This window comes from Alosa pseudoharengus, unplaced genomic scaffold (assembly GCF_046254945.1).
Source record: "Alosa pseudoharengus isolate Yale_2024_CS ecotype anadromous, Long Island Sound unplaced genomic scaffold, YU_APseudo_1.1 YU_APseudo_1.1_scf_3, whole genome shotgun sequence".
NCBI classification, from domain to species: Eukaryota; Metazoa; Chordata; class Actinopteri; order Clupeiformes; family Clupeidae; genus Alosa; species Alosa pseudoharengus.
The window spans coordinates 30,811,360-30,838,458 of record NW_027468718.1 but is presented as its reverse complement, the minus strand read 5'-3'; the positions used below and the strand labels follow the sequence as shown (position 1 = coordinate 30,838,458).

Genomic DNA, 27,099 nt, shown 5'->3' with positions numbered 1-27,099 from the left:
AAAGGGTTCATGATGTCCACATATTTGGATTTGATGATGGGCACCAATTAACAGATGCAATCAAGAAGCACTATGAATACTGCATTTGATCATCACTCAGTTTTGTATGATGTAGCCTTCTATGATCTCATAAGTGCCATTTGTTAGGCATATTATGTAGCATAATTTTTCCAGTGTTTAATGCCATCACTTCATTTAGCATGCTTACCTCAGTGATGAAGAGTTTTGTTTTCTGATATGAGAGTGCGCAGTGTGGGGGTCCAGTTGTCCTTTCTCCAGCGTGTCATGTTTTCCAGTGACTAAGCATCCCTGGTCTTGTTTTCCTTCTGCTCTCTGTCATCACTCTCCATTTAGGCTACTTCTGTAGCTGACTGCCCCCAAACAGCACTGCCCTCCAGTGTGTGGTGGTCCATCAAACTGTCTCTTTTTAAAAGCTCTTCAGATGGTCCCCGTTAATGATGGAATTGGATTCAGTGCAGTGTTGTGCCTGAACGCGTTCATTGAACGAAAGTTCATGAACTCGTTCATATTTTGACCGAACTTGAACTGAACGTCCTGCATTACTGCCTGATGAACGTTACTGTGAACTCGTTCATTCTGGTGTCTGTGAACGGCACGCTCTTTCAGTTTAACTTCGTTCAATAGGGTGCCAGATTTCTACACAGCCTTCCACATGAAAACCCGGCTAAAACACACCGTAAAAAGGCCTTAATATGGCAGCATGCAGGTCACCATTTCTCAAACTATGGGCCGCGGTCCGCAACGTGGACAATGCTGGTCTGCAGAGTGAAATTATTCCCGGGGCATCGTCTGATAATTTGCTGCGCAATTGATCAAGGAACCGCGGACAGAAAAAGAAAACAAACGTTTCTGCAATTAGTAGGAAATACTTGTTAATTTGGTGTCATCAAACATAGAGGCATAGAATTAAGTCGTGGTATGAGCGTTTATTCAATGCATGCGTGTGCACGTTGGTAGCAAAGCTAAGCTCAACCTATTGGAAGGCTATTTAATTATGAAACGACATTTAATAGAACGACGTGGATTTACGCAACTTCCATAAAAACAGAGCACAGACTATATAAAACACTGTCTAGCATTAAGTATTAAAGTCAGCCAAAAGCTATTAATTAGTCTTAGTTAAAGATAGCTAAAGATCTCCAGATCAGTGATTTACGCATGATCTGATCCGCCATTTACCATTCACAAAAGCTGGTTGTGCTTCCTGAATCCTTACAATCAGGCATTCAAATGAAATGTATTTAAATAGCATATAAATATTCTATCAGTGTATGATGCTTGCATGAGGGAAAGATCCCAAAACAACGGCACCCATATAATTGCTTTTGTTTTGAGAAGTATTTCTCATGCAAGCATCATCCAACAATGCAAAAACATTGCAGGCCTAATTATATTTTACAGTAAAGCAGTACTCTGATGTGCATGTTTTCACAAACTTTTGTGAACAATCTTAGCACTTTAAACATTGACTGTTTTGAAGTGCATGTATAGCAATATAGTATAAAAATAATAATAATTGTGATATCATTATAATTTGATGGGGGGTGGGAGGAGGGGGTGGGTTCATGTAGGTGGGCCCTATGACCCCAAAGTATGCCTTGACTGGGCCTCAGGTCAAAGAAGTTTGAGAAAGGCTGATGTAGACGACAAAGCAGCAAGGAGGCGTCGTATGATCATTTAAACAAGTTTTATGACAAGGTCGGTGAGGATGGGAAAAATCGTACATTTCTGTGCAAACTTTGCCAGCACTTCAGTCACATCCACAGCAAACCTGAAACGGCACATTGAACTGAAGCACCTGGCTAGCCTTTCAAGGTATGTGCAAGCCAATACAAAATCAAAAGACTGTCAAGACAGATCCTCAACCCAAATTAACTGCATTCTATGGGCTGTGGCAATAATTTTGAAAAATAATAGCTCGCAGCAACATATGAAAAAAAAAAAGAACTATGAACTAGTTCATTTTTGGAAAGTGTGAACTTAGTTCAAAATTTTGAATTATGAACTATGAACTGAACTAGTTCATTTTAAAATTTGTGAACTGAACTTTGAACTAGTTCACGTAGAAAGTGAACTTTCCCAACACTGATTCAGTGTCCCTTCACTTTCTGTATGTTTTAAAGTGACAACCATAAATAGTGTCAGTGATGCTCTATTTGAACATTTTTGTTCGTGTTTTGTCTAGTTGCACGTGTTTTGTTGATTTGCATGTGTTATAAGTTGCACGTCGTTTGCACCTGTCGGCCACCGTACTGCTCTCCTGCTTTCAATGAATCGAATTTTTGCATTGGACAATTCAATGCAAAATGAGTGGGGATGTCCTGAGATATCGCTACTCATGGAATGCCTCCTGTTCAATTTAATATTAATAAATAGTTAGACTCAACCTAACTGTTGTATAAAAAAGACTAACAATATAATGATTGATTATAATAACATAAGACAACAGGTGCTTGTACACTGCCCCAGCAAACTCCAACAAACCATGCCCACCAGTCTGGGTTTGTTGGTGTTTGCCATCAAAAGTGCGAGAGATCACCGCATTGGTGTATTAACTGATTGTTTTATTCTATTGGCATGAACGACGTGTTTTGCTGTTGCTTCGTCAGGTTTACTCTTTAACTTCACATGACACCCACAGGTGAAATAAGCAATTACAAGATCACCTGACCTCACCACATTCAATGTTTATATACATAAATACTTTGTACAAAAATATAATTATGAAAAATACAGGACCAAGGGCCGAATATCCAGAGAAAGCGCTAATACCGAATTTTTCTATGCGCAGAAATCGAATGCTGTGCTTTACCATATTGCGTGGAATTTACTAAGATGTCACTTCATTACTTAAACAGCGCTCATCGCCATCCCTGCCCCCTCTACAACGCTAATTTGCCTGCCCTGCCCACAGCTGAACCACAAGCACAGTTGAATAATGTTAACCAATTGCGACATTAAAAAGAAAAAAAGTTTAGCCATCATACATAATAAGATGTCAACAAGCAGAGTAGGTCTAGTTCTACTCCACTTAAAAAAAACAAGATAGGCACCTGCATCAAAAATGTGTTTTTTCAATGGGGGAGGGTAACTTTAACAGCTGATAACACTAATTTGGCTGTGACTTCAGAAGGGTTATCAGACAAAAATGTTAACCAGACATATATCTTTTCAAAAAGTATAAGCAACCTTTGCCACCTTGAGTGGTACCGACATCTCATCTGGCCCATGGACTACAGTAAAGTTATCAATCGCTCGGCTGCTTGTTGTTGTCTCTGAATAAACCAACAGAGATAAAAAGCAGATAGCCTACCTTGAAAAGTTGGGCTGCGTCCTAGTCCAACCGCAGGCTGGCAAATCATGTCAAAAGATTGATAGTGAGCAAACCAAAGATCCTTGATTAATGTTACTGCTTGGACTTCTGCATGCGTGGCAAGAATATGGGGTTGTCTCATAGCACTGTTAGATCTGACACAAACAACAATTGACTTTTACCACTGTAATAATAAAAATAATGAAACGAGCATGTGATCAATATTGAGCCAACTATCTTCTTTTCCAGCCTTACTGTAGAAATGAAGTGGCCATGGGAACATATAGTGCACCCCCATGGTTTCTAAATTTGTGCCATTCCAAAATACCTTTTTTTTCTTTAGCAGCCAGTTAAATGAAGTAGGGAAAGGACAGTCAATTTAGCAGAATCAGCACCTTAATCAATGTCATTACCACCTGGGTCAGCTGTGAAAAAATGGTCCTTTGGCTCATATCTGTAATCCAGGTTTGGGCCAAATCAGTGTTTTGTATTTTAAACGCATCTCCTGACTTCCAGTTGAGTTGCGGAAATCGGACCTGGGACAAATCTGTAAACCGGTGATAAAACAGCATTGCTAGCAGAGCTGAAACCTCTATCAGGTGCAGATCTGGCCCACGGGCAGATACCGTATGTCCGCTACAGGCGGATCTAAAGGCTTTTATGCGGATCCGGCCCAAAGGAAATTGTGATCATTACAGGGCGAATGAAGACTCTCTCGCCTGCCCCTACTGCCTGTAAGAAGAATATCCCGCTTGCAAGTTCGGTGTATCCGACCCGCCGACCTTCAGTCTCACAAATTCTCAGACATCGCGAGAAGCAGGATCAGTTTACATCCTGTATCCCCAGCACCAAGGCAGCCTAACGAAACGCTAGCGATTGTTGCAAACGTGTGTATAATGGCAGAGTCGGCGAAGAAGCAGCGAAAACCCTTGACGGAAGGTGCAAAGAAAAGGAAAAGACCTTTAGACCGAGTCAGAGCTCGCACGTGTATCGACACGTACAGACGCTAGGGGGAGCTTCATAGAGAAAAAGCATCAGGCTTGCCTGGTGTCCCTTTAACACAGCTTAATTCTCAATACCAATTTCCAGGTTTCGCCTGAAGTTGCACAGTGCCTGCTTCAGAGGACACTGTTCCCACCTAGTTTGGCCTATAATCAAATGATTGACCTCTTTGGAAAGCTGAGATATTGTAGTTTCTTGGAAAACAATCCGAATAACTGTGTGATGTACTGACACAGAGTTACAGTGGCTAGAATATAGTTTTTTTCCTTTCTGCTGGATAACAAGCATCTCTGAACTCGACTCCACATTTCAGCCCTTTAGGTCACTTGATTAGCCTGGCGGGCCATCCTATATCATTGACATGTATAGTCTGGCATCGAATCATTCACCTCGCTTAATCCAAGGGGCGGGCAGAGAATTGTCTTTCAAACTGCCTAGGCATGCAATAGGCCAGCGCTACGACCATATCCGTATCCGGTCGTCAAAACGGCAAATACATCCTTCTTCGAAAGGAATGACTTAAGTGCATTGTGTTGATCTACTTTCAAAGAAAAGCACAAGTCCAACTCCTCCAAAGTTGACGCCAACGCCGATTCAAACAACCGCTCTTCGTTTGCCATAGCCACCTTCCTTGTTGTTCACCGTCGCAGGATGTCGTTATCCTGTTAAGCCCGCCTTAAGACTCTCTAACGAAATAGAGCGCTGTGATTGGCCGTCATCCACGGTGTTAAGCCAATAGAAATTCCTATGGTTCGATACTAGACGTACAAGCTGAGCAAATTAATTTGCCGCCGCTAGGGTGCGTCTAGATTTCTAGGCTATCACTTGATATGACTTAGAAATACAACTGAGACCTAGCACAAGGTCTTGTGAAAATATGAGTACTTTAGACCATTATTTTCCAAGGTATGCTCATGCGTTTTGTAAAATGCCCTATGGAAACTCCCCATAGAACTTTTGGTTATCCAAAATGCATACTGACAATCAAATGCTTACTGTTTATGAACCCCTTTGTGTAGAAGCATAATATTGGTCTCAAATGAAATGTAACATTTTGAAGTTTAATGCTTGTATTTGATATCAGGGGTTCTGATATGGAATGACTACACTAAATATGGAATAATTCCACAAAAATATAAATCTTTGCAATTTCTATTTCAACTCAATTGGTGTGTATAAGATGGACTATACATCTGCACAACTAATATTGGATAAAATAACATGATTATTTAATTTCTATGGATTCCTGTGAATATTTCAAGACCCAATATGCTATATCTAGCATATTGCTAAGGATATACACTGCAGCTAGAAGGTAGGGAAGCACCAAAAGCGGAGGAGGGGGAGGGGGGCATTTTTGATTGAGACATAGATTGAGTGAGACATAGTTAGATTAATCAGGCAATGTAAAGCAATACACATATTTTACAGATGTAAAACAGATTTTGAAACAGATTGTATTGATTCCCAAGAGCCCAAGCTTTCAAATGATGTATAATATGACTATGCTACATAACAATCTGATGTATAAAAATGATTTAGAATGTTGGTGGGGGAGGGGGGTAACCGCCCCGCCGGTGGGACACTGCAGATGAATGTATCATCAAACACCAAGACCTGAATATTTAGTTTAGGTAGCTCTCAATATGCATTTTTGTATTTCAATGGCCTACACAAGCCATGTTGCATTAGCATTCATAATGTAATAACCTTTTTTCTCCATGCCAGAGACAAAGAATTGTGGTTGGACAACATCACATGAAGTTTTAACTGAAAGCGTTGCTCCCTCCCATCCATCTCAGATTTGAGAGTGCTGATGCTACGGCTTTCTCCGACGCAGAGCGAGCCAGAGGAGAAGAGGGAGGAGGAGGAGGTGTGAGTTGAGGTTCTGGCTCCCTGACCCTCTCAGAGAGGTGCAGCTGCACCTGTCACTCAGGCGGCCGCGCTCCGCTGTGGAGCATGAGCGGAATACTGCAGACGCTGGGGAGGACGAGGCTCCAGAGGGAGGTACGCGATACGTGTGTGGGGGGCAGAGGTGGGGGTTCACGGAGAAAAATGCCAGTGCTGCCTCTTTCATACTGTCACCTCAGGCCTAGCGGAGAGGAAGCATGAGTTGGCTGCATAATATCAAGCATGCTGATCCTAGAGTGATCTAAAAGTCGTATCATCCCGACATTCGTGCCACTGGGTGCACGGCGCGCTTAAAAATAGGCCCTTGCTGCAGTATTTTTGAATCACCCGGAATAGTTTTAATACTGTACTCATTATGGGACGTACAGGCCGGGGGAATGAGAAGGCAGCAATGCTAAGACAGCTGCTGTCTGCTCCTGCATATTAAGGTCACTGGACAAGGTTAGCACCTTAGCCTTTAATTTTCAGGTATGAGTCAAGCCATGATCATCAGTGTGTGGCCATGAAAACAAGAGGACTGCTGCTCATCAGTGACAAGGACCAATTCTTCTAGACTCTGACCTAACTTTGACCTACACCAGAAATAAAGACAAGGCTACTGTGTTAATGTGTGAATCCATTGATTTTGATCCATATGGTCCTTGAAAGGAACATGAAATTGATCTAAAACTTTCACATTTAGCTCAGGTTGTTTATTCTTTGGACAGGTCATTGTCTTAAACGGTGCTCTGGCTTTGACCTGGTTTCCTGTGGAGCTGCAGTCATTGGCACAGGGTATTTGCCAGATGACCTCAAAGACTCTGGCCTCCAGAGCGTTTGTCCTGGTCAAGTCCAACCTTTCCCTTAAGCTCAAACTTCACAGATCACCTGCCTCAATAGCAGCTAATCATCTACTGGCTCCTTCCCCCCACAGCATCACAACACCTCTATGTCAACCACTCATTTATTTTTCTCAGGGCTCTCCTCATAGTTGAATCATAACAGATTGGCTGAACAGGTGGTCTTTTCTGATGGGATCGCTTAGGTAAATTTAGCTTTTGAAACCTGAGAGCTGAGGTCTGTGATTGGCTGGTAGAGGCACATGATAACCAGGTCTCTGGTGCAGCTGTGAGCTGTCTGCTCTGAGTTTCTCAGGAGGGAAGAGTTGGGGAGGCTCTGGAGTCTGGGGAATCGTTCATACAGTAACCGGTAAGCAGCTCGAGACCTAAAAAAAATCACAGTAGAACCAAAAGCAGCAAAAACCAAAGGAGAGAGGCTTAGTGGTGAGCTCGCCCACATTGTCATCATTCGCAACTTTTGCATAGCCTCTACTTGGGATTGTTTTTCTTCTCACTAACTGGACCAGTGGATGAAGTGGATTAAGGCTTGGGTCTGATGCTGTCTTGGTGATCATCCTGTGGAGAGACTCCATAACAGACGCATTTCCAATCAATACAGATTCCAAACCAAGTCAGGAGCTCTGTGATTGAGATTAGATTTGGACACCCCACACATCCTTTCCACTTTCCACTGGGGGCAGGACTCAACTCAACCACCTGGCCTCTTCTTGGTTCTCTTTTCCCCTTTTATTTCTTTTTGGAAAGAAAACAAAGATAAATGTATACATTTTTTAAATTGTAATGTCTTGTCAAGTGCTAAAAAAGGGTAGTCAGTTTGCAGTCCTATATTTAACCTCTAGCCTCAGAAGGCATTGCTTCTCCTGCTAGCTAAACAAAGACAGCCAATGAGGCCACAGCATTAGCTTACATGACGAATAGCTGGAGCGCTTTGGGCAGCTGTCGCGGTCCTTCAGCCAGGAGGCGTAGCACTTTGGGGCATCTTGGGTGTCAACCTTCTAACAGAGGCCTGCAGCAGAGAGCTTATCCTCATAGCCTTTTTTTTGTTTTGTTTTGTTATTGTCGCCAAGCTTAGAGGTTTCAGAAAAGTGTGACAGCATTTTATGACGCGTCTCTGTCTCTGTCCAGGTTTGCAGCAACACAATTAAGTGGAATATCAGTTTTTGGCTCTTGTGGATGGACATTGAGAAGCTTCCTTACTGCAAGGTTGCTGAAAACTCTGTCAGATCTCTCTGAAGCGGTATGTGTAGCATGTTAATTGAGTCTCTTATGTTTTGCACGTTACCTGTGTTCAATTGGGGGGGAAAAAAAGAAAAACAAGAAGCTTGATTAGCCTCTAGACTTAATCTTGAATGCATCTACTGTCTTGCTTGCGACCAACAGAATTCCTTGTCATCATACTAAGCTTACAGTATGAGCAGTTGATATCATTACTGAGCTATATTTTGTGAGTATAACTTAGCAGGCCTGTTGGCTTTGGCAGAGTGTCTGACTTCCGTCTGCCCCTCTGCAGAGACCCTCTTAACGTTTGATCATTATGGAGACTGAAGAAATTGAGGAGGAGTTCGAGGAGGAGATTGTGGAGGTAAGATCAATGGAGTTTCACCACACCCTATAAATGTGTTAATAACACAACCAAGTGAATGACCGTTGTCTCACAGGAAGCAAAATGCACCTCATTCACTTTCAGCTTTTCTGGACCACTATAGTGACTTAATTGGATACATCCTCAGATTCCTGTAGACTTGAGGTCCAGTGGTGAAGATCTATGAATAGTTAGCTATGATACTGACTCAGTCAGCAGTTCGGTGTCAGCAGTGAGCCATCTGCAAGTACAGCTGGGTGTCATTTCACCCCAGCCTCCTCCCTGGAGTTACAGGGACCCTACCACCTACCTTAGGACATACTGTAGTAAATTACCCCCTCAATAAAACCTTCACTTAAGTCTTACTTCTATATATTCTTAACAAAATAAGACCTTTTGCAAGAAGTCTGAAAATGTATTTGTATAGCTACTGGAACCAAGTACCTTCATAAAAACAGAAAGTCAAGTGTAATACATGTACACCACATCACCAGTGTAATTCCTTATGATATGTATGTAACAAATCTGATTATCCTGGTTTATTACAAGGCCACATACAACCAAACATGCCATTTATATTCACATTTCAACTATGCTGTTAGTAAGTATTCATACATGGACAATTATTGTCAATTATGATGTTTGCTTGAATGGAAGTACCCACTGTTAGCTATGATATTCTCATGAACATATCTTGTTCATCATGGACCATTTATACTAACAGTGAGATTACATTCTGTTCACATGCAATGCCCCTTGTGGCAGGGAGAGGAAGATCTCCTTAAAGCTATATTTGGAGCTGACATAATTGACTAAGGTGAAATTGTGTTAAATTTGGTTTTGAATGGGCTGTGCTTATTGTTCAGGACCAGTATTTGTAAACAAAACAGACACCATATTGAAGTGAACTGGTACCTGCTGTGCAAAGCACCATTAAGAAATTAGAACACTTCTCTGGAAATTGGCATTTTGTATTGAAATGTTTCATAGTTTGAAAAGCTCCAGGCTTTAAGGATTTCTACTCAGCTAACTGCTATTGTGCAAATGCAAATGTGTTCTTGTGTTTATTCACAATGTGTTTGTCTGGGTGTTCAATGGAAGAGTGAAAACAGAAGGCTCATACTTTAATGTCTGTTTCCTGGAGAAACAGGATTAAAGGAGGCCTTGTATAGGTTGACTATTTCCTGGTCGAGATATCTTAAAGGGGAATACAAATTGGAAGTATATAGAATGTACACTATACTCAACTTAAACCTTATAAATATTAATTTGAACAGTGGCCATATTGGACTCTCCTTTAACATATCAGCTGGGAAATGGTGTACGAGATTTACCGTCTTGTTTTAAATCAAAGACGGAAATCTTTACAGGGGAAAAACACTTTCAAGCTGCATACGCTCTGGTTTCACTATTACTTTCATCTACACTTATGATCAGCACAAGGATCTATTGTTCTCAAAATAGTCAATTGGATGTATGGAATGTGAAGGAGGATACCAGGACACACTGATTTTCTTTTTGCGAGTTTTCTCGCATATGTCAGATACCAGATATTTCTTGTCATCAGAAGATAGACATTCTTTACAGAATATCAGGTGGTCCTATATTTCCACTTTGCCTCTTTTATTTTTTCCTGAATGATTTTATTATTTTTTCCCCAAGAAAATCCATTCCCCCGATAAGGGAAAAACAGCTCTCGCGGGCCAGGGCTTGACTGGGGGATAGTGCTGGCAGTAGATACAAATATAGAAGTGGACATCTACGGCAGACTCGCAGGGAGGCAAATGAGACGAGTCGTGCTGTAAATCACACTCCAGTAGCTCTGTAACCATTAACGTCACGCACAGAGAATGTGTTAAGGGGGGAGGAAGCATGGAGAAGCCACCTGCAGAGTACAGTGGAGATGTTGAAGGAGGAAGAGATATTCAATGTATTTTATAACCAGTCATATCACTTTTTCTGCACACATCTTAATATTTCTGTTTCACAGCAATAGACAGTGCAGTAGACATTGCCAACAGACAGGGATAGAGGATTTCAGAAGTGTCCTGTGTGACTCCTTGCATTTCCATAGGTCATCATGATGAAGCTACATACAACTGTAGCTGAGAGTATGCTGTTGGGCTTTGTTTTTCCAGCTCTGATAGCTTGATTTGATTATGTCAGGTCTTCAGTAGAACATTATAGAAGGTTCTGAAGTGGCCTTGTGATGGGGCTTTGTGAAGCAGCCTATTCTGGAGGATGTTTAGTCACGTTGGTCGCCAATCACGTTGGTGTGATCCACTGAGCCAGTGTTAGGGTCTCAGCAGCAGTTGGAAATAATTGTTGCGGTGAAACAGATCGGCCAGAGGTCATTAGAGGGACATTTTTCTGACTAGCTATTTTTAGAAAATAGCTTTAAAAATGGAGTTTTCTTATACTGTATGGTGTATTTCATTGGAATTATGACCAGGATCTAGAAGAAATGTATGTTTTATAAATGTATTGGATTTACCCAGCTCTAATATCACTTCAGATATCTTGCTGAACTAAAAGAACCAGTAGTGTCAAGAGTATTGTCCTGACCGCTAGTTTCTATTTACCATCACAACAATGGGTTTAACAGTAAATAAGAATAGCGGTGAGGTCATATGGGTACTTAGATGTTCTGGGCAGTGGCGGTTCAGAAGGCTATGTCAGTCAAACTCGACACGGGAGGTCTATTATAGACTCCTGTTCCCTCTCTGGAATAGAGGAATGGTGTCACCGCTAAAATCGCCACTGATTACATTTCACATAGTATTAAGGAGTATGAAGTACAGTATGTAGTCATTTGGGCTGAAAGATGTTTTTGGCAAACGGAACATTGCTTGAGTATAGGTTTGTAGAGAAACTTCTCTTAAGTTAAGATTTGGGGTAATTTATAGCCTCTCAGAGCTGGAAAAACCACCATGCAGTTTATCTCTAAAGTTTTTGTGATCCTTTCATGAAACCGCCGAGTTTGTCCTATATTTATAGTATGAGGAGGAGGAGGAAGAGGTGACAACGACGAGTACTCAGCAGGGTACACAGCAGGTTACACAGCAGACCATGGTCTCTGGGGCTCAGGTAAATGAGTTAAAGCCGCAGGACAGCTACGATGAAACTATGCCCCGATGCTTCCTGAATGAACACCACCTGCCTGCTGCCTTTAATTGACAGATTAATAAACTGTCTGATTTTCAGTGGCTTGTTTTCAGATTAGTTTGCCTTGCTCATCTAACACTTTACAGACAACTGATTTTGGAGTATTTCAAATCCCAACCTCCAACAAAAAGGAGGTTGCTATAGTAATCAGAACATAACCAACTGTTATAGAATTATGAAAGATTTAAGATAAGTATGATTTGTTAGTTATCAAGAGCTTCGATCCTAATATTGGCTGAGATTTGTTCATGTTTGCATGCATATCGTCCCTCTAAAACAGTGCATGGGAACTCTTGCTCTCTCATGGTCCATTGATCAGATATGTGCTTTATGGATAGTCTGTCCCTTTTGTTGCCCTACTTTCTTTGTCTTGATGACTTGATACTGTTGGCAAACACTTTTTTAAACAACTGATGAATTCCATTCCATTAGTATGGATGTTTTTGTGAGTAAAAGTATTTTTAATGGGTTTATGGGTTCTGATCAACTTTGACTTGCAAGGTAAGATACGATTCTCTAACAGTTCTCAGAGCTAGGTAAACCTTGTAATGCTCATTCAAACAACTTAGTGATATTCATATGATGTAGAAAGACTTGATCAGAAAAAAGTGAATTATACATTGAATGATAAAACTGATTACAGTGCATTGATTGATTCATTACAAGTGTTACATCATTGCTGGCAAGTAAATATCTTCATTCCACCTGTATGTTCCATTGTGGCATGTTATCTGTTTACAAGGACATATTGCCTCATCTATCACTGTTACTGGACCTGAATTCTGAATTCTGCCTCTTAGACGGGAGCCGGTGGCCTGCCCACCCGCAAGGTCAGGAAGAAGGTCAAGGTGGACACCTCCAAATTCATGACCCCTTACCTGGCCCACAGCCAGAAGATGCTGGATCAGTACAGTCATGTAAGCCATCCATCCTACTACCTGCCCCTGAAAGCCCTTATTTAGTGGCCGTTCACACCAGGGAACGACAACTATACCAACAGCAAAAAAAGTTTTAGAAAGTATCGCTCTATCTAATATGAATGACAACGTCCATACATTAATTATAACGAAAATTACATCAACAATATTGACTTTCAGAGCGATTTTGAGAATTATAAGAAGCTGACAGACAATCATAATCCATCTAATTTTAGACATCACATTTATCAACACGAGGAGAGACTTTCCTTATTGTTGGTCAATATTGTTGTAGTTATATCTATAGCATTAACGTTATAGTTTGATATCTTTACAGTTCCTGGTGTGAGCAGCCCTTTTAAACAAAAAAAAAAAATCTTGTGTAGGCCTATACGGGGGGAAGGGTAGCACAGGCTGCAACATCCCTACCACATACTGTATATAGGGTCAAATGCCGACTGAGATCTGGGTTCAGAAAGCTCTAGTGCTCTTAGCATGATGCTAACATGGCTAGCAATGCTAAGGTCATGTAATTCTAAATATAAAAAAACCTTTCTTGGACTGCAAATCACTCTAAGCAACAGTATCTACTCAATAAATGTGTTTGACTGTGATGCAAATCTTATTTCCAGAACAAGTACCGTGAAGCCTATGAGAAGAATGTGAAGGGTCTGCCTTATGCTATCTCCAGTGACACTCCTGAGCTGATTCGCATTAAGAAGGCTCAGGAGCAGCTCAGCGAGGTACTGTATGGAGGAAGCATTCATCCGTATACAGCACTTACCATGCACTTCCCTCTCTTCCCTCCTCTACCTCCTTCTTCTACACTTCTTCCTCCTACCACACTTTGACTAGCAGGCCTACTTATAATCAGTGTTGGGAGTAATGCATTAAAAAAGTAATGTAATTAAAGTAATGCATTGCTTTTTGCGGTAATGCAGTAATGTAAGGGATTACCAATACAATTTCAGTAATATTTTACTCGGTACAATTCTCAGTAACTGAAGTTACTTTGCTTTTTAATCCAGAATTGAGAAATGCTCAATTGGCACCAGAGAAGATTATCCAAGAATTAAAAAAAGTCATCTATGCTGGTCCTGGAATTTGATTGCCTTGTTTAGATGACTGTAGAAAGGGAATTTGAGTTATCTCTGCCATTCATGCAACAGATCTAACATGGTTAGGCTATACTTCTCATTTCAAGCAGTGAGAATAACTAAAATGTTGCTTTTACAGACAAAGATCGTAGCCATTATTCTCAAACTATTTGCATTAAGTCTACACCACTGTAAGTGGAAGGAAAGGCAACCAGCAATGATGAGAACCATTTAAAGTCAACATACAATTTCACTATGGCTATATTTTACTATATTGAGTTGTGAGTGACCTTTGGGCCTACATTGTCCCATGAGCCATAACTGCAAGCATTATATTGTTCTTTTGTTAGCCTTAAGCTTAGGTCAGTCATTATGCCATACCACATCACCTCCTGCGTTGTAATGAGCTGCATTGAACACATGAAGATCTATTGAGAACACCAAATCCATATTTCCTGTTATTTTGGTGAAAGTAATGTAAACGTAGTGTAATGCCTTACAATTCAAAGACAATAATATTGTAATGTAACAAATTACTTTGAGATGACAGTAACAAGTAATAATAATGCATTACGCTTTTGAAGTAACTTGCCCAACACCAATGCCAATGTTTGCACTCCTCTAGTAATTGACTAATGCAGTAGTAATTCCTAGCTAAGGTCTCCTCTGCACTGTATCTTAAATGTTATTCCTCTTGTTGTAAATCTCTTTGGATAAAAGCATCTGCTAAATGAATAAATGAAAAGGTAATATGTATGGTTGAAAAAATAATCCCACCATGCTCTCAATTTTCATTATTTGGCATATGCCATAAAACCATATCCCATTCTCCAAAATTAATTTAACCCACCTTTGCTTTGCTAGGGCTATTTACAGGTAGGTCTGGATTAGGACTACCACTTATATTAGGTAGACTGAGTACAGTTGAGACACTTTTTGCCCACACAAAATCAAACAAAAAATAAATAGCCCACTGAAAAGTGATTTTCCACACGACATTCCACATGCAATTTCCTTGTATAGACTAAAATATTATCAATCAATAATACCCATAAGTAGTTTATATTTTCCACAATTAGCTCATAAACATAAGGTGCATTTTTGTCTTGACTGTGTCTCAACTGTACCCTATAGAGTACAGTTGAGACACCTACCTGGTACAGTTGAGACACCCATTTTTAATGATGTATAGTTAACTAACCGTTCGTTGGAAAGTTGAATAAATAAAAACATAGCAATTGCAAGGTTTGTAGTTCAAATTCATTCATTTCATTTCAATTAGCGTTAACAGTAGCCTACAAATGGAATGTTCAAGTAATAACACAATCCAATGTGTGTCTCAACTGTCCCCCGCTGACCACCTCACACATTTCTCTAGATTTTGCAACAACCTTACATGACACAATGCCATAAAATGTGCCAGTTTTTAGAACACAGAATAATGTTTGTAATGATACCAGTTACGTTTAACAGTAACATAAGTGTAATGAGCTATTCATTGTCGAAGGTGCATGATGAAGTGAAATTCTTACTTTTGGAAAACAAACATTTGCCGATATCCTTGGATGGGAGATACTTGTGTCGTTCAAATTGTCCATGATCAAAGAGGGCACTAATACGCATGTGCATAGCAAAAATCACAACTTGGGCTTGCTGTGTAAGCAAGATATTTAAGGTGTCTCAACTGTACACATGTCTCAACTGTACTCAGTCTACCCTATCTTTGACTTCCAGGTCAAATACCGCATGGAGGGTTCGAAGGCTAGGACCCTGTGCAACTATGATGGCGAGGCTCGTGAGATTGCCCATGTGAAGCATGTAACTGACCTGATCAGCAAAGTAAGTGTTCATTCACTGTGAAAAATGGTTTCAACTTGAGAAACCCTCCAAAATAATGCTTTCCACTGATAAAACATGAAAATGTCCCATATTTTATCACTACAGGTTCTTTACAGGCAAAAGTGGGACGAGACAAAAGACCGCTATCTGCTGCCACCTGATGCTCCAGAGCTTGTACTGGCTGTGAAGAATGCAGCAAACTACAGCAAGGTGGGTGCAGATCATCCGAAGGAAAGGGTGTTATCATCTACTATGCACACATATTCATAAGGTCTATAGATAAAGTCCATAGAAATGGGGGCACCAGATAGTAGAATATATTACAGATATTCTTTAATATCCTTAATATATCATTATTATCCTTATGTGTACTGTGACTTCTGTATACTCTGAGGTTTGACTGGTCCTGTATTTGCTTTCCAGAAACTGTACACTGAGGCCTGGGATGAGGATAAGACCATGTATTATCCTTATAGTGACAGCCCTGAACTTCGCAGGGTTGCCAAAGCCCAGGAGGTCCTCAGTGATGTAAGTCGGCCATTTTGCCAAGTGCTACAGTATTTCATTTAAGTTTAAATGTGATGAGACCCATACATTGACTTTCCAATTACAGCATCATGTAAAAAATAGATTCTCTTTATACTCTACAGATTTTTCCTACATGTGTTCTTGATAAGTATACTGTCTTTGAAATCCCTCAGATGTTTCCCTCAGGTGGTTTCAAGTAACCAATTAAACTCCTCATGTCCTTTTCCCTGCAGATCAAGTACAAGAAGGGTCATGATGAGCGCAAGGCCAAGTATACATCCTTGGCTCTACCTCCGGATGTGGAGCTGGCCAAGAAAGTCTTCACCCAGCGCAGTGATGTGAGTACCCCCATCGACTACAGTTCTCCTGGGCCTAGTATGCATATGCTATTCCTGGGCCTGGTGTGGCATTTTTAGACATGCCAGTGCAGTTTGTTTTAGAAAATGGGACATCTTGGGACATCTATAATTTCATACTATTTATGTTATAATTTCATGTGTTATACATTATATTTTTTATATAGACTACCAGTCAAAAGTTGACTGGTAGTGTATATCTGCATCAGATCTTTGCTTGTGAACTAAATTATTTGTACCTGGGCGTGCCAAGTTCTCTGTGGTGTACATTCTGTGGACAAGACCAGAACTACAGCTACAATTAAACACTTTTAGACTTTCACCTTACTGAAAAGGGCCACTTTATAGGCCTTTATCGATTTTATCCTAATAAGCATTGTCCAGCCACAGCAGAAATCCTCAGTTTTAAGCATGATTCCCTACAGTGAACTGAATAATCTATGACAGCATTTAAGAACAATAATATATGACTATATACATATTTATGTGATGAACAAAGGGAGACCGCACACTCTAGCAGCTCATATGCCAGTAGTTTAATACAAACAACGTTTCGGCCTATGGCCTTTCTCAAGTCTTACGTATTTATATCATACATGAATAGCTTAATGCAAAACAAAATAAAATGGAATGTAAGATACTACTGTGAGTAAAGGCCGCTGCCAGTAACAGTTTTGAGCCATCCCCCAGCAAGCGGGATGGTGGGAGTGTGTGTAAGTCCTGTTGGCTCAACTGTCACTCCCAGCCAGATGAGGCCATCAGCAAGCCATTGGCTCTGCAGTCTCTGAGAGAGAGACCGGGATATCTCCCACCTGCTACCCGATATTAATAGGGAGTCACATATTTGTCCAGACTGTGCTAAGTAAAGGACAACAAAGGGCCTCAGGCCAGGGAACATGACAGCGGAAAAACCCTTATGTCTGTGTCACTGTACTGAATTCCACCCATAGCTGTTTCACCCATTGGGTGCAAAAAGCACTTGTAAATGAGTAAGAACCATACAGTGTAGTTTCTCCCATACAGTGTAATAAAGTAAATTAATATGATTATGAGTTTTGATTACAATGAAATATAAAATATTATTTTTTATTCTAAATGCACTCTCTGACTAATAATTAATAAAATCTATCTTTACAGCTCAAATATCGTGAAGATTACAACAAGAATGTCAAGGGCCAGTGGTGTGAGACACCTTACTTTGACGTTGCCATCGCAAGACAGGCCATGGACAACCTTAGCTCCGTAAGTCCATGGAAATGTACAGTGATATCAACACTATTACTGATAACTGACATTACATGTTTTGTTAACGTAATTTCCCAACTATTAGCCGAAGTTTATACATCGATTTTGCAAAATTTCTTCAGCTGTGAGGTTAATACACAGAGGCAGTTACTGTAATATGGTATTAATATGGGTTTGTTTTTTTTAACTTGCATAAAACACTGTTCTGTGGCTAATACACAGGACATTACTGTATACAACTGTATGAATTCTTTACTGATTCTTTACTGATCCATATGCTTGTATTATCTTTCAACTACAGAAAAAATACACGCAAGCGTTTGAGGACATAAAAGACCAAATCTACTTCATGCAAACAGACACGCCAGAATACACCGCTCGCAAGAAGGCTGGTAACGCTGCAAGCTCGGTTTGTGTTTTAGTCTTTTTTTATCCCTACTATGTCTCCAGGTGTACACATACTTTGTTGTTTTATTCCCGTCCTCCTGTTTCGTCCTTATCACTTTTCTCATCACTAAAGTGACCAGAACCAAAAACATAAAGATTCTGCAATTCCATGGAATATTCCAAATATTTTTTAGAACATTCATTCTACAACATTCTAGTCACACCAGTGGGCACATACTGAAAGGCAACAGCCTTGAGCAGCTCAGAGAGAACTGTGGTAGGTCATGCCCACCTGAGACAGGAGCCTTCATTTACATCAGCTTCTGCTGGTAGAACTCAAAAGGGCAACCAGGATTAATTGTCTAGCCAAAATATGAGCCATGCATCAAAGAGGCTTTCAGATGCAATGCAAAATGCAAAAATGTAACATCAACAGCATTAGATAACAGCGTTTGGAATCTTTTGGAATGAATATTTGAAAGTGACATTGACATTTGTGGTATACCAGTGAATCACTGCATGTTCATGGCCCCTTACTAAACTGGTGCTTGACATTCTATTTATAGGTCAAATACAAGAAGGAATACGAAAAGACCAAAGCAGTGGCTGGCTACAACGTTCTCCCCGCAACAGACAATCCCCTGCTCACCCAGCTGAGATATGCTGGAACAATCCTCAGTGATGTATGTGGTCACTCCTCCATCGATGTTACCATTGTGTTCTTGGTTTTTAAGTTCATATGAAAATCCCAAACTATAAATGTGAAATGATAATTACTTTTGAACATATAAACCACAAATGTTCACTGAGACACCAAATGGAGAAATGCAAATGTAAACATCAGTACAAATTGCAAGATAGTAAACAAAACGAAATAAATTGATCAATTTAATTCCTTCCATTGAATTCAGATCTCTACATGCACAATGATAATAACTAATTGAAGCTGAATGCTTTTTGCTGTCTCTCTCTTGTTTAGAAAGTTTATAAAGCCAGCTATGAGAAATCACGGGGATCCAGCATCAACTACTGTGACACGCCCAAGTTCAAGATGGATAATGTTCTCAAGCAGTTTACTGACGTGAGTGGGGAAGTTTGGTGGATTACTGTTGTCTTCCCTGAGATGAAAAACGGACATTTCTTTTTTAAATGGGCATTTTACATAAGTGCAATCCATTCACTCTTCTCTTCAGGCGCACTATAAAACGAAGTATGAAAATGAGGTGAAAGGTCATTACATCGGCAGCTATGAGGACATATACATGCTGCACTGTCAGAAGATGGAAGAAATTAAGAGCAGTGTGAGTTTTCTAAATTTCCCTTAGGATCAATAAAGTGTCTCTCTGTCTATCTGTTGGTCTGTTCATCTGTAACCTCCCTCTCCTCATAGGAGTCAAAATTTAATGAGTTTTTTCAATTACATCATCAGTTCATGTTCAGAGGGAAATATTGTCAATATATTCTCCCTTTTCCAGACAAATTATAAAGCAGATTATGAGGACATAAAGACAAGATGTTACTTCCCTCAAACCGTCACGCCAGAGTATGAAGCCATAAAGAGGGTTGGAGTGTGCAAAGATGTAAGTTGACATATATATACTGTATAGATATTATATACATTATGTATAGAAATAATGAGAAAAATCCTGCAGTAGATGTTGTATAACTGCAGTTTTATTTCTGTGTGGTTGCCTTTTTCAGAAACAATATCGCCAGCATCCAGACACAGTTAAATTCACTCAAGTGACAGACTCGCCTGTCATGGTGCAAGCTGGAATTAACGCCAAGCAGCTAAGTGACGTATGTATCCTATATGTACTTTTTCATTTACCCTTTGCATACACTGAAACATATATTCAAACCTGGCAGTGAGAGAGTAGTAGAATAATGATGATGATGAATGATGATCACAGAGAAGCACTCAAAATGGTTGCCATGGCATTAGTGCTCTTTCATCTAGGATGTCTCTCCCACATCCAGCAACATTCATTCATGGCCCAGCTGTCTTGCTCTGGATGCTATGGAAACCAGTGCAAGCAGCTTTTTTATTTTTGGTAACGTCTTCGCAGATGGTCCAAAAATACACCAAGGGAAGGGCCAGTTAGTCAAGCAAAGATGCTTTGTTACAGAATGTATCGTATATCGTTTCCTGGGCAGCACTGCCACCTAGTGAAGCTCATTGGTATCACACTGCTTCACCATCTCTCCTCTGTGTTGTTTCCTACAGCTCAATTATAAAGCAAAGTATGAAGAGACAAAGTTCAAATGCTACGTACCTCCAGATTACCCCTTCTTTATTCAGTCAAGAGTCAACGCCTATAACCTCAGTGATGTAAGTATGGGTACTTCACAGTAACATCATTGTGTTTAATGTAGGCCCCTACTGCATATGCACTCCTCTTAACTCTCTGTGTGAAAACGCACATCATGTTTTCACTATATACATATGCAATAAACATGCACTCCATGATTTTCAGACTTGTTACAAGTATGACTGGGAGAAAACAAAAGCAAAGAAATTCGAGGTGAAAGGGGACGCCATTTCAATTCTCGCTGCCCGTGCCCATACAAATATTGCCAGCGATGTAAGTATTCTGACCTACAGTACACAATTTAAGTGAAATGAATTTTGTTCTGTCTGAGTGGTCTGCACTGAACTTGTCCTTGGTTTGTAGTTGATGACATTTTTTGCGGGTTGTGTTTATTCCAGTTTAAGTACAAGAAGGAATATGAGAAGAATAAAGGACACATGATTGGTGCCCTCAGCATCAACGACGATCCCAAGATGCTGCACTCTATGCATGTGGCCAAAATTCAGAGTGGAGTAAGTTGCAGTTTAATCACCTTTAGGTCAGGAATGAACAAATCAGCGTGGTCGGATTGCAAATCTATTTTATGTGTATTACGCATAGCCTACATATGTAACCTCAATGAGCGGCCAATAAAATCAGCATTTTCTTAAATGTCTTCACAGCGTGAATACAAGAAAGACTATGAAAAGTTGAAGACCAAGTACCACGCCCCTCTGGACATGATGCTGGTCACACTGGCTAAGAAGTCCCAGGCTATTGCAAGCATGGCTGGCTACAAAAAGATCCCCACTAATTACCTCCTGCCCTACAATAGTATGTCACTGGAGTTGGCCAAGCAAGGCAATTTCATCCAGAGTGATGTAAGGAATTTTCTAACCTGACTTGCCCTCACCGAAGTTTTAAAAAATACATTACATACTAAATACCAATTAAATACTACATTTGCTACTAGTGTCTCCTTTTGTACATGCTATGAGTAATTTTCATTTATTCACCAATTCATTCAAGTCATGATATATTCCATAATATGGCAGAAAAACCCAACCACTGTTGTACACTGTTTTTGAATGACCACAAACTAATCTTTCAACTCCAGAATGAATATAAGTCTGACTACAACAACATGGTCAAAGGTACTCCTTGGGTTCCCTTTGGGTCGATGGAAGTTGAAAAATGTAAGAAGGCCGGTGAGATCCTTAATGAGGTAAGATGTAGTTTTAATGTCTGAACAATTATGTGACAGTGTATTGTGTATTTGATTTTGACAGATCAGTATGTTGTTTTTGTCTCTCATGTTTTTTGATCAAAGAAAAAGTATAGGCAGCACCCAGATACCATTCCATTCACTGCCATCGATGACCATCCGATCATGTTGCAGTCCAAAGTCAACCAGATGTTGAGGAGTGATGTAAGTTCTTCCCACATTCACAATCATGACTTACCTCTCTTTCTAAAACATTTTCTTTCTCTTGTGCAGTAGTCTCTGTGAATATACAATGCGCTTTTCCTTATAGCTTCACTACAAAAAAGGTCTTGAGGAGGTTCATCAGAAGTACTCCTTGCCTCCTGATATTCCAGAGTTCCTTCAAGCCAAATGTAATGCTTACAACATCAGCAAGGTAGGCTAGAGCTCACAGGCTCCTCATGCTTTGGAGGAAGGCCGTCTTTGTGTTTCAGTGCTCGCTTGACTGTTGTTGATTTGGAATTTCTGTTTTTCATTCAGAATTACTACAAGATGGCTTGGGAAGAGACTATTGCGAAGGGCTACGATTTGCAACCTGATGCCATCCCTGTCAAGGCTGCTAAAGCAGCTAGACATGCAGCTAGTGATGTGAGTACCGCACACACACACACACACACACACACACACACACACGATTCTGTATTAGCAAGGTAGAAATGATATACATTCAAATGAATCAGCACACATTTGAAATTGGTTTTGTTCCCTCTCAGTACCAATACAAAAAGGCTTACAACAAGGCGAAGGGCCAACACATCGGCTTCCGCAACATTAAGGACGACCCTCTGCTGGTGCACTACATGGAGCTGGCCAAGATGAAGAGTGACAAGAACTACACGAAGGACTATCACAAGTCCAAGGTGAAGTTCAGCTCCCCTGTGGACATGATGAGTGTGGTGCACGCCAAAGAAGCTACAGCTAAGCAGACCAATGCCGGCTACAAGAAGCTTATCCACCACTACACCCTCCTGCCTGATGCTATGAACCTGCAGCTGGCCCGTAGCATGAGTACCATAGCCAGTGATGTGAGTCATTTCATAGTCATTCATTACCAATAACCAATATTTTAAATAAATTTAAGTGTTGACACACATATTTTTTCAATCACAGTACAACTATAAAATGGATTATGAGTGCTCAGTCAAGGGCTCCCCCTGGGTCCCTATTGGGTCACTGGCGGTGGAGAAAGCCAAGATGGCTGCCGCCGCACTGGATGAGGCAAAGTACAGACAGCACCCAGACACGATCAAGTTCACTTCTGTCCTGGAAACCCCAGTCAATGAGCAGGCTAAGCTCAATGCCTTGCAGCTGAGTGATGTAAGCATGCACACACACACACACACACACACACACACACACACACACACACACACACACACACACACACACACACACACACACACACACACACACACACATAATATTGACTGTTGACTGTTTGGATAAGAGCTCTGTTCAAGTACCTTTTGGCTTGAGAACTCGAAAGCATATAAGTGGTGTATGGTACTGTATGGATTTCCCGTAAAGATGACAGACAAAGACAAACAAAATACTTATTTACTTTGTTCCATTTTGTAAAGTGTTCAATGGTCTATGTGTTTCTTTCCCCCAGAGAGTGTACAAAGCCAGTGGTGAGAAGTTCATGCATACTTACAACCTCCCAGTTGACACCCCAGTGCTCTTGCAGGCAAAGTATAACGCAGCCAGTATCAGTGAGGTAAGTTTCTATGAACAGTTACAACCACAGCTAATGAATTCAATACAATACACCTTCAATACAAACGTGGCCATATCATTGTTCTTAAATTCTGCTTTGGGTTTTTATTTCAGTCCTACTACAAATACCAATATAAGAAGGATCTGCTGAAAGGACATCACGTGAAAGAGGATGCCATTTCCATTATTGCTGCCAGGGCATGCAGTAATATTGCCAGTGATGTAAGTGCAAGACCATGTAAATTAGTCTAGAGCATTCAATTCATGGAATAATTCCTATTTACCTGTAAAACTCAAAATTATAGTACACTTATGAAAATAACGATTGCTACCATCTACTCTCTCACAGTTTAAGTATAAGCTGGCTTACAACAAGGCAAAGGGCCACCACATTGGTGTCCGCAACATTAAGGACGACCCTCTGCTGATCCACTACATGGATGTGGCCAAGATGCAGAGCGAGAGAAACTACAAGAAGGACTATCACAAGTCCAAGTTGAAGTACAGCTCCCCTGTGGACATGATGAGCGTGACTCACGCTAAAGAAGCTACAGCTAAGCAGACATATGCCGGCTACAGGAAGCTTATCCACCAGTACACCCTCCTGCCAGACGCTATGAACCTGGAGTTGGCCCGTACCATGAATGTACAATCAAGTGATGTAAGTTATGTACAAGACACAGTTTCAAGGTCGGAAATAACTCAGTTGATGTGCACTGGTTGTTGAGTGTTGACATAAACAAAATATCTTGTGGAAGCAATTTACACAATAGAGATTCAAAGTCCCTAATCGTCAGCTGCTGCAGATGTATGAAATTAGATTGTGATGCCATATTGATTTCAGTTTTAAGGGGGCAACAAAAGCAGTGCCTAAAACTGATCCTGATATACCCTCACCTTTACAGAATAACTACAGGTCTGAGTACAACAACAACTTCAGGGGAGCCGGATGGGTCCCAATTGGCTCTATAGACGTTGAGTTGGCGAAGACTGCAAAAAAAGCATTGGATGAACACTCCTACCGCCAGCATCCCAGCAACTTCAAGTTTACCAGTCTGACAGATGCCATGCACATGGCCCTTGCAATGACCAACACCAAGATTCTTGACAAGGTCAGTGTCTTTAAACACAAGGCAAAGATTCTTTAATGAACTTGACGCATAATATGTGTAATGCACATACTGTAAGAATGAATTCACCCTGGAAGTATAGAATAAATCTGATGGCATAAGTGGTGATGGGTTTCCCTCCATGTGTATATTTCAGGCTGCGTACAAAGCTTCAGGTGAGAAGTTCATGCACACTTACAACCTGCCTGCAGACTGCCCAGAGTTCCTGCAGGCCAAGTTCAATGCACAGACAATGAGTGAGGTATGTAAACTTGGGCAATTATCCCTACATCTCCTTCTCATGTGCAATCTCCACCACAGCTTTTAATAGCAAATCTGCTTGTAAACATGTTTTGCGCAAGTTATTGAGTTTTAACCGCTGCATTAATGATGTTTATTTGATTTTTAGCAACACTACAAGAAACAGTGGCTTCAGGATATTGCCAAGGGTTATGACTTGAGACAGGATGCAATTTCAGTTGTTGCTGCCAAGCACGGAAGACACATTGCCAGTGATGTGAGTTTAATTTCAATTGATCTGGGTTCGTTTCTGATGGGATACAGTCTTTTCACAGTAACCTGATGTGTATCCTCTAAAGTAAAATAATTCAGGGTCTTCATCCTCTTTAACTTAAGAAATATTCCCTGTTCCTTTCACTGCTTTCATGTCATGGCTTTGAGCTGATGGCCTTACTATTCCCCTACAGTTCCAATACAAGAAAGACTTTGAGAAGGCAAAGGGCCACCACATTGGTGTCCGCAACATTAAGGATGACCCTCTGCTGATCCACTACATGGATGTGGCCAAGATGCAGAGCGAGAGAAACTACAAGAAGGACTATCACAAGTCCAAGTTGAAGTACAGCTCCCCTGTGGACATGATGAGCGTGACTCACGCTAAAGAAGCTACAGCTAAGCAGACATATGCCGGCTACAGGAAGCTTATCCACCAGTACACCCTCCTGCCAGACGCTATGAACCTGGAGTTGGCCCGTACCATGAATCGCAGCGCTAGTGACGTAAGTGCAAAACTGTGCACTTACAGAATATGTAGAAATCAAACACCTTTACTGTGTGTATATGTACACCTCAAGCCTCATCTAGGGGTTTTGTTAACATTCCTGTAATACTTTATTTCTTTTTCTAGTACGAATACAAGGCTGATTACAACTCCATGGTCAAGGGATCTCCATGGGTGCCCATAGGCTCTCTGGGTGTTGAAACCGCAAGAGTTGGTGGAGAGATCCAGAGTGATCACAGATACCGCACTCACCCTTCAAAATACCCCTTCCACAGGCTGATGGACTCCATGGATCTGGTTTTGGCCACTACCAACAACCAGATCATGAACAAGGTAAAAAAACAAAACACGGATGGTGTAGGAGACTGACGTCATACACGTCTTTTTTTGGGTATTGTGTGTTTCATGCTGTTGACATATCATTTTTGTTTTACCTTATAACAGCAAGCCTACACTGCAGCCTGGAACAAGGCTAAACTCAGTGTCCACGTCATGCCAGACAGCCCTGAGTTTGTGCTTGCAAAGGCAAATGCTGTCACAATGAGTAATGTACGTACCTCTCTAATAGATTATTACATTTACTACAGTGTGTAGTTTTGTGAAATTTGTAATAATTGTTAGATTTTGCTGAAATAATAATTTTATTCAATTTATGGATTACATAATAATATTCTAAGTTTGTACATTTTCTAAAGTAGGTTTGGATAAATGTGTCTGCAAAATATCTCGCCTTAACATGTGTCAGTGTTACAGAGCTCAGCTTTGAGCATATGTTTTAGTATTAGTAGGCCTACATTGTTAATATTATATATAAATACAAGGATTTGCACTTATTAAAATGGCAATGTTAGGAAGAAAATACAGTGCATACAGTTTCCATTTATCTTGTTGGTGTACATTTTTCATTATCTGCCTTGTAAATCCTGTTTTTACCTCTCTCTAGAAACGCTACAAGGCTGGCTTGGACGAGATGGCTAAAGCTGGCTATCATCTCACAAAAGATGCCATTTCTATTTTGGCTGCGAAATCTGGCAGCACTATTGCAAGTGATGTGAGTGAACGCAAATTCAGTATTAATATAGTTTTTATTCAAGCAATGCATACTCTAGAGGACTTGCCACTGATTATAATCAATTCTCTGTAATGCCATTCATTGTAGTACAAGTACAAGCTAGCTTTCCAGAAGTCCAAGGGGCACCACATTGGTGTCAACAACATTAAGGATGACCCTCTGCTGACACACTACATGGAGGTGGCCAAGATACAGAGCGAGAAAAACTACAAGAAGGACTATCACAAGTCCAAGTTGAAGTACAGCTCCCCTGTGGACATGATGAGCGTGACTCACGCTAAAGAAGCTACAGCTAAGCAGACATATGCCGGCTACAGGAAGCTTATCCACCAGTACACCCTCCTGCCAGATGCTATGAACCTGGAGTTGGCCCGTACCATGAATCGCAGCGCTAGTGACGTAAGTGCAAAACTGTGCACTTACA

General features: G+C 40.7%; 1 protein-coding gene across 1 annotated transcript in view; it reads left to right on the top strand.

Moving 5' to 3' along the window:
• Nucleotides 1-7,378: 7,378 nt before the first annotated feature.
• The window catches only part of neb (nebulin), a 62,055-nt gene continuing 42,334 nt past the window's right edge, over nt 7,379-27,099 (top strand). Inside the window, exons 1-37 of the mRNA XM_076264013.1 lie at nt 7,379-7,435; nt 8,212-8,323; nt 8,597-8,668; nt 12,634-12,750; nt 13,383-13,493; nt 15,582-15,686; nt 15,792-15,896; nt 16,110-16,214; nt 16,448-16,552; nt 17,708-17,812; nt 18,117-18,224; nt 18,769-18,885; nt 19,182-19,283; nt 19,396-19,503; nt 19,678-19,782; nt 19,904-20,002; nt 20,430-20,534; nt 20,680-20,787; nt 20,913-21,026; nt 21,177-21,374; nt 21,611-21,718; nt 21,824-21,922; nt 22,029-22,133; nt 22,238-22,345; nt 22,471-22,782; nt 22,868-23,074; nt 23,370-23,474; nt 23,588-23,695; nt 23,823-24,134; nt 24,379-24,585; nt 24,740-24,844; nt 24,992-25,099; nt 25,290-25,601; nt 25,730-25,936; nt 26,048-26,152; nt 26,547-26,654; nt 26,763-27,074. Of these exons, the coding sequence (XP_076120128.1) occupies nt 8,621-8,668; nt 12,634-12,750; nt 13,383-13,493; nt 15,582-15,686; nt 15,792-15,896; nt 16,110-16,214; nt 16,448-16,552; nt 17,708-17,812; nt 18,117-18,224; nt 18,769-18,885; nt 19,182-19,283; nt 19,396-19,503; nt 19,678-19,782; nt 19,904-20,002; nt 20,430-20,534; nt 20,680-20,787; nt 20,913-21,026; nt 21,177-21,374; nt 21,611-21,718; nt 21,824-21,922; nt 22,029-22,133; nt 22,238-22,345; nt 22,471-22,782; nt 22,868-23,074; nt 23,370-23,474; nt 23,588-23,695; nt 23,823-24,134; nt 24,379-24,585; nt 24,740-24,844; nt 24,992-25,099; nt 25,290-25,601; nt 25,730-25,936; nt 26,048-26,152; nt 26,547-26,654; nt 26,763-27,074 (4,893 nt within the window). The 5' untranslated portion in view covers nt 7,379-7,435; nt 8,212-8,323; nt 8,597-8,620. The remainder of the gene's footprint in view (nt 7,436-8,211; nt 8,324-8,596; nt 8,669-12,633; nt 12,751-13,382; nt 13,494-15,581; nt 15,687-15,791; nt 15,897-16,109; nt 16,215-16,447; nt 16,553-17,707; nt 17,813-18,116; nt 18,225-18,768; nt 18,886-19,181; nt 19,284-19,395; nt 19,504-19,677; nt 19,783-19,903; nt 20,003-20,429; nt 20,535-20,679; nt 20,788-20,912; nt 21,027-21,176; nt 21,375-21,610; nt 21,719-21,823; nt 21,923-22,028; nt 22,134-22,237; nt 22,346-22,470; nt 22,783-22,867; nt 23,075-23,369; nt 23,475-23,587; nt 23,696-23,822; nt 24,135-24,378; nt 24,586-24,739; nt 24,845-24,991; nt 25,100-25,289; nt 25,602-25,729; nt 25,937-26,047; nt 26,153-26,546; nt 26,655-26,762; nt 27,075-27,099) is intronic.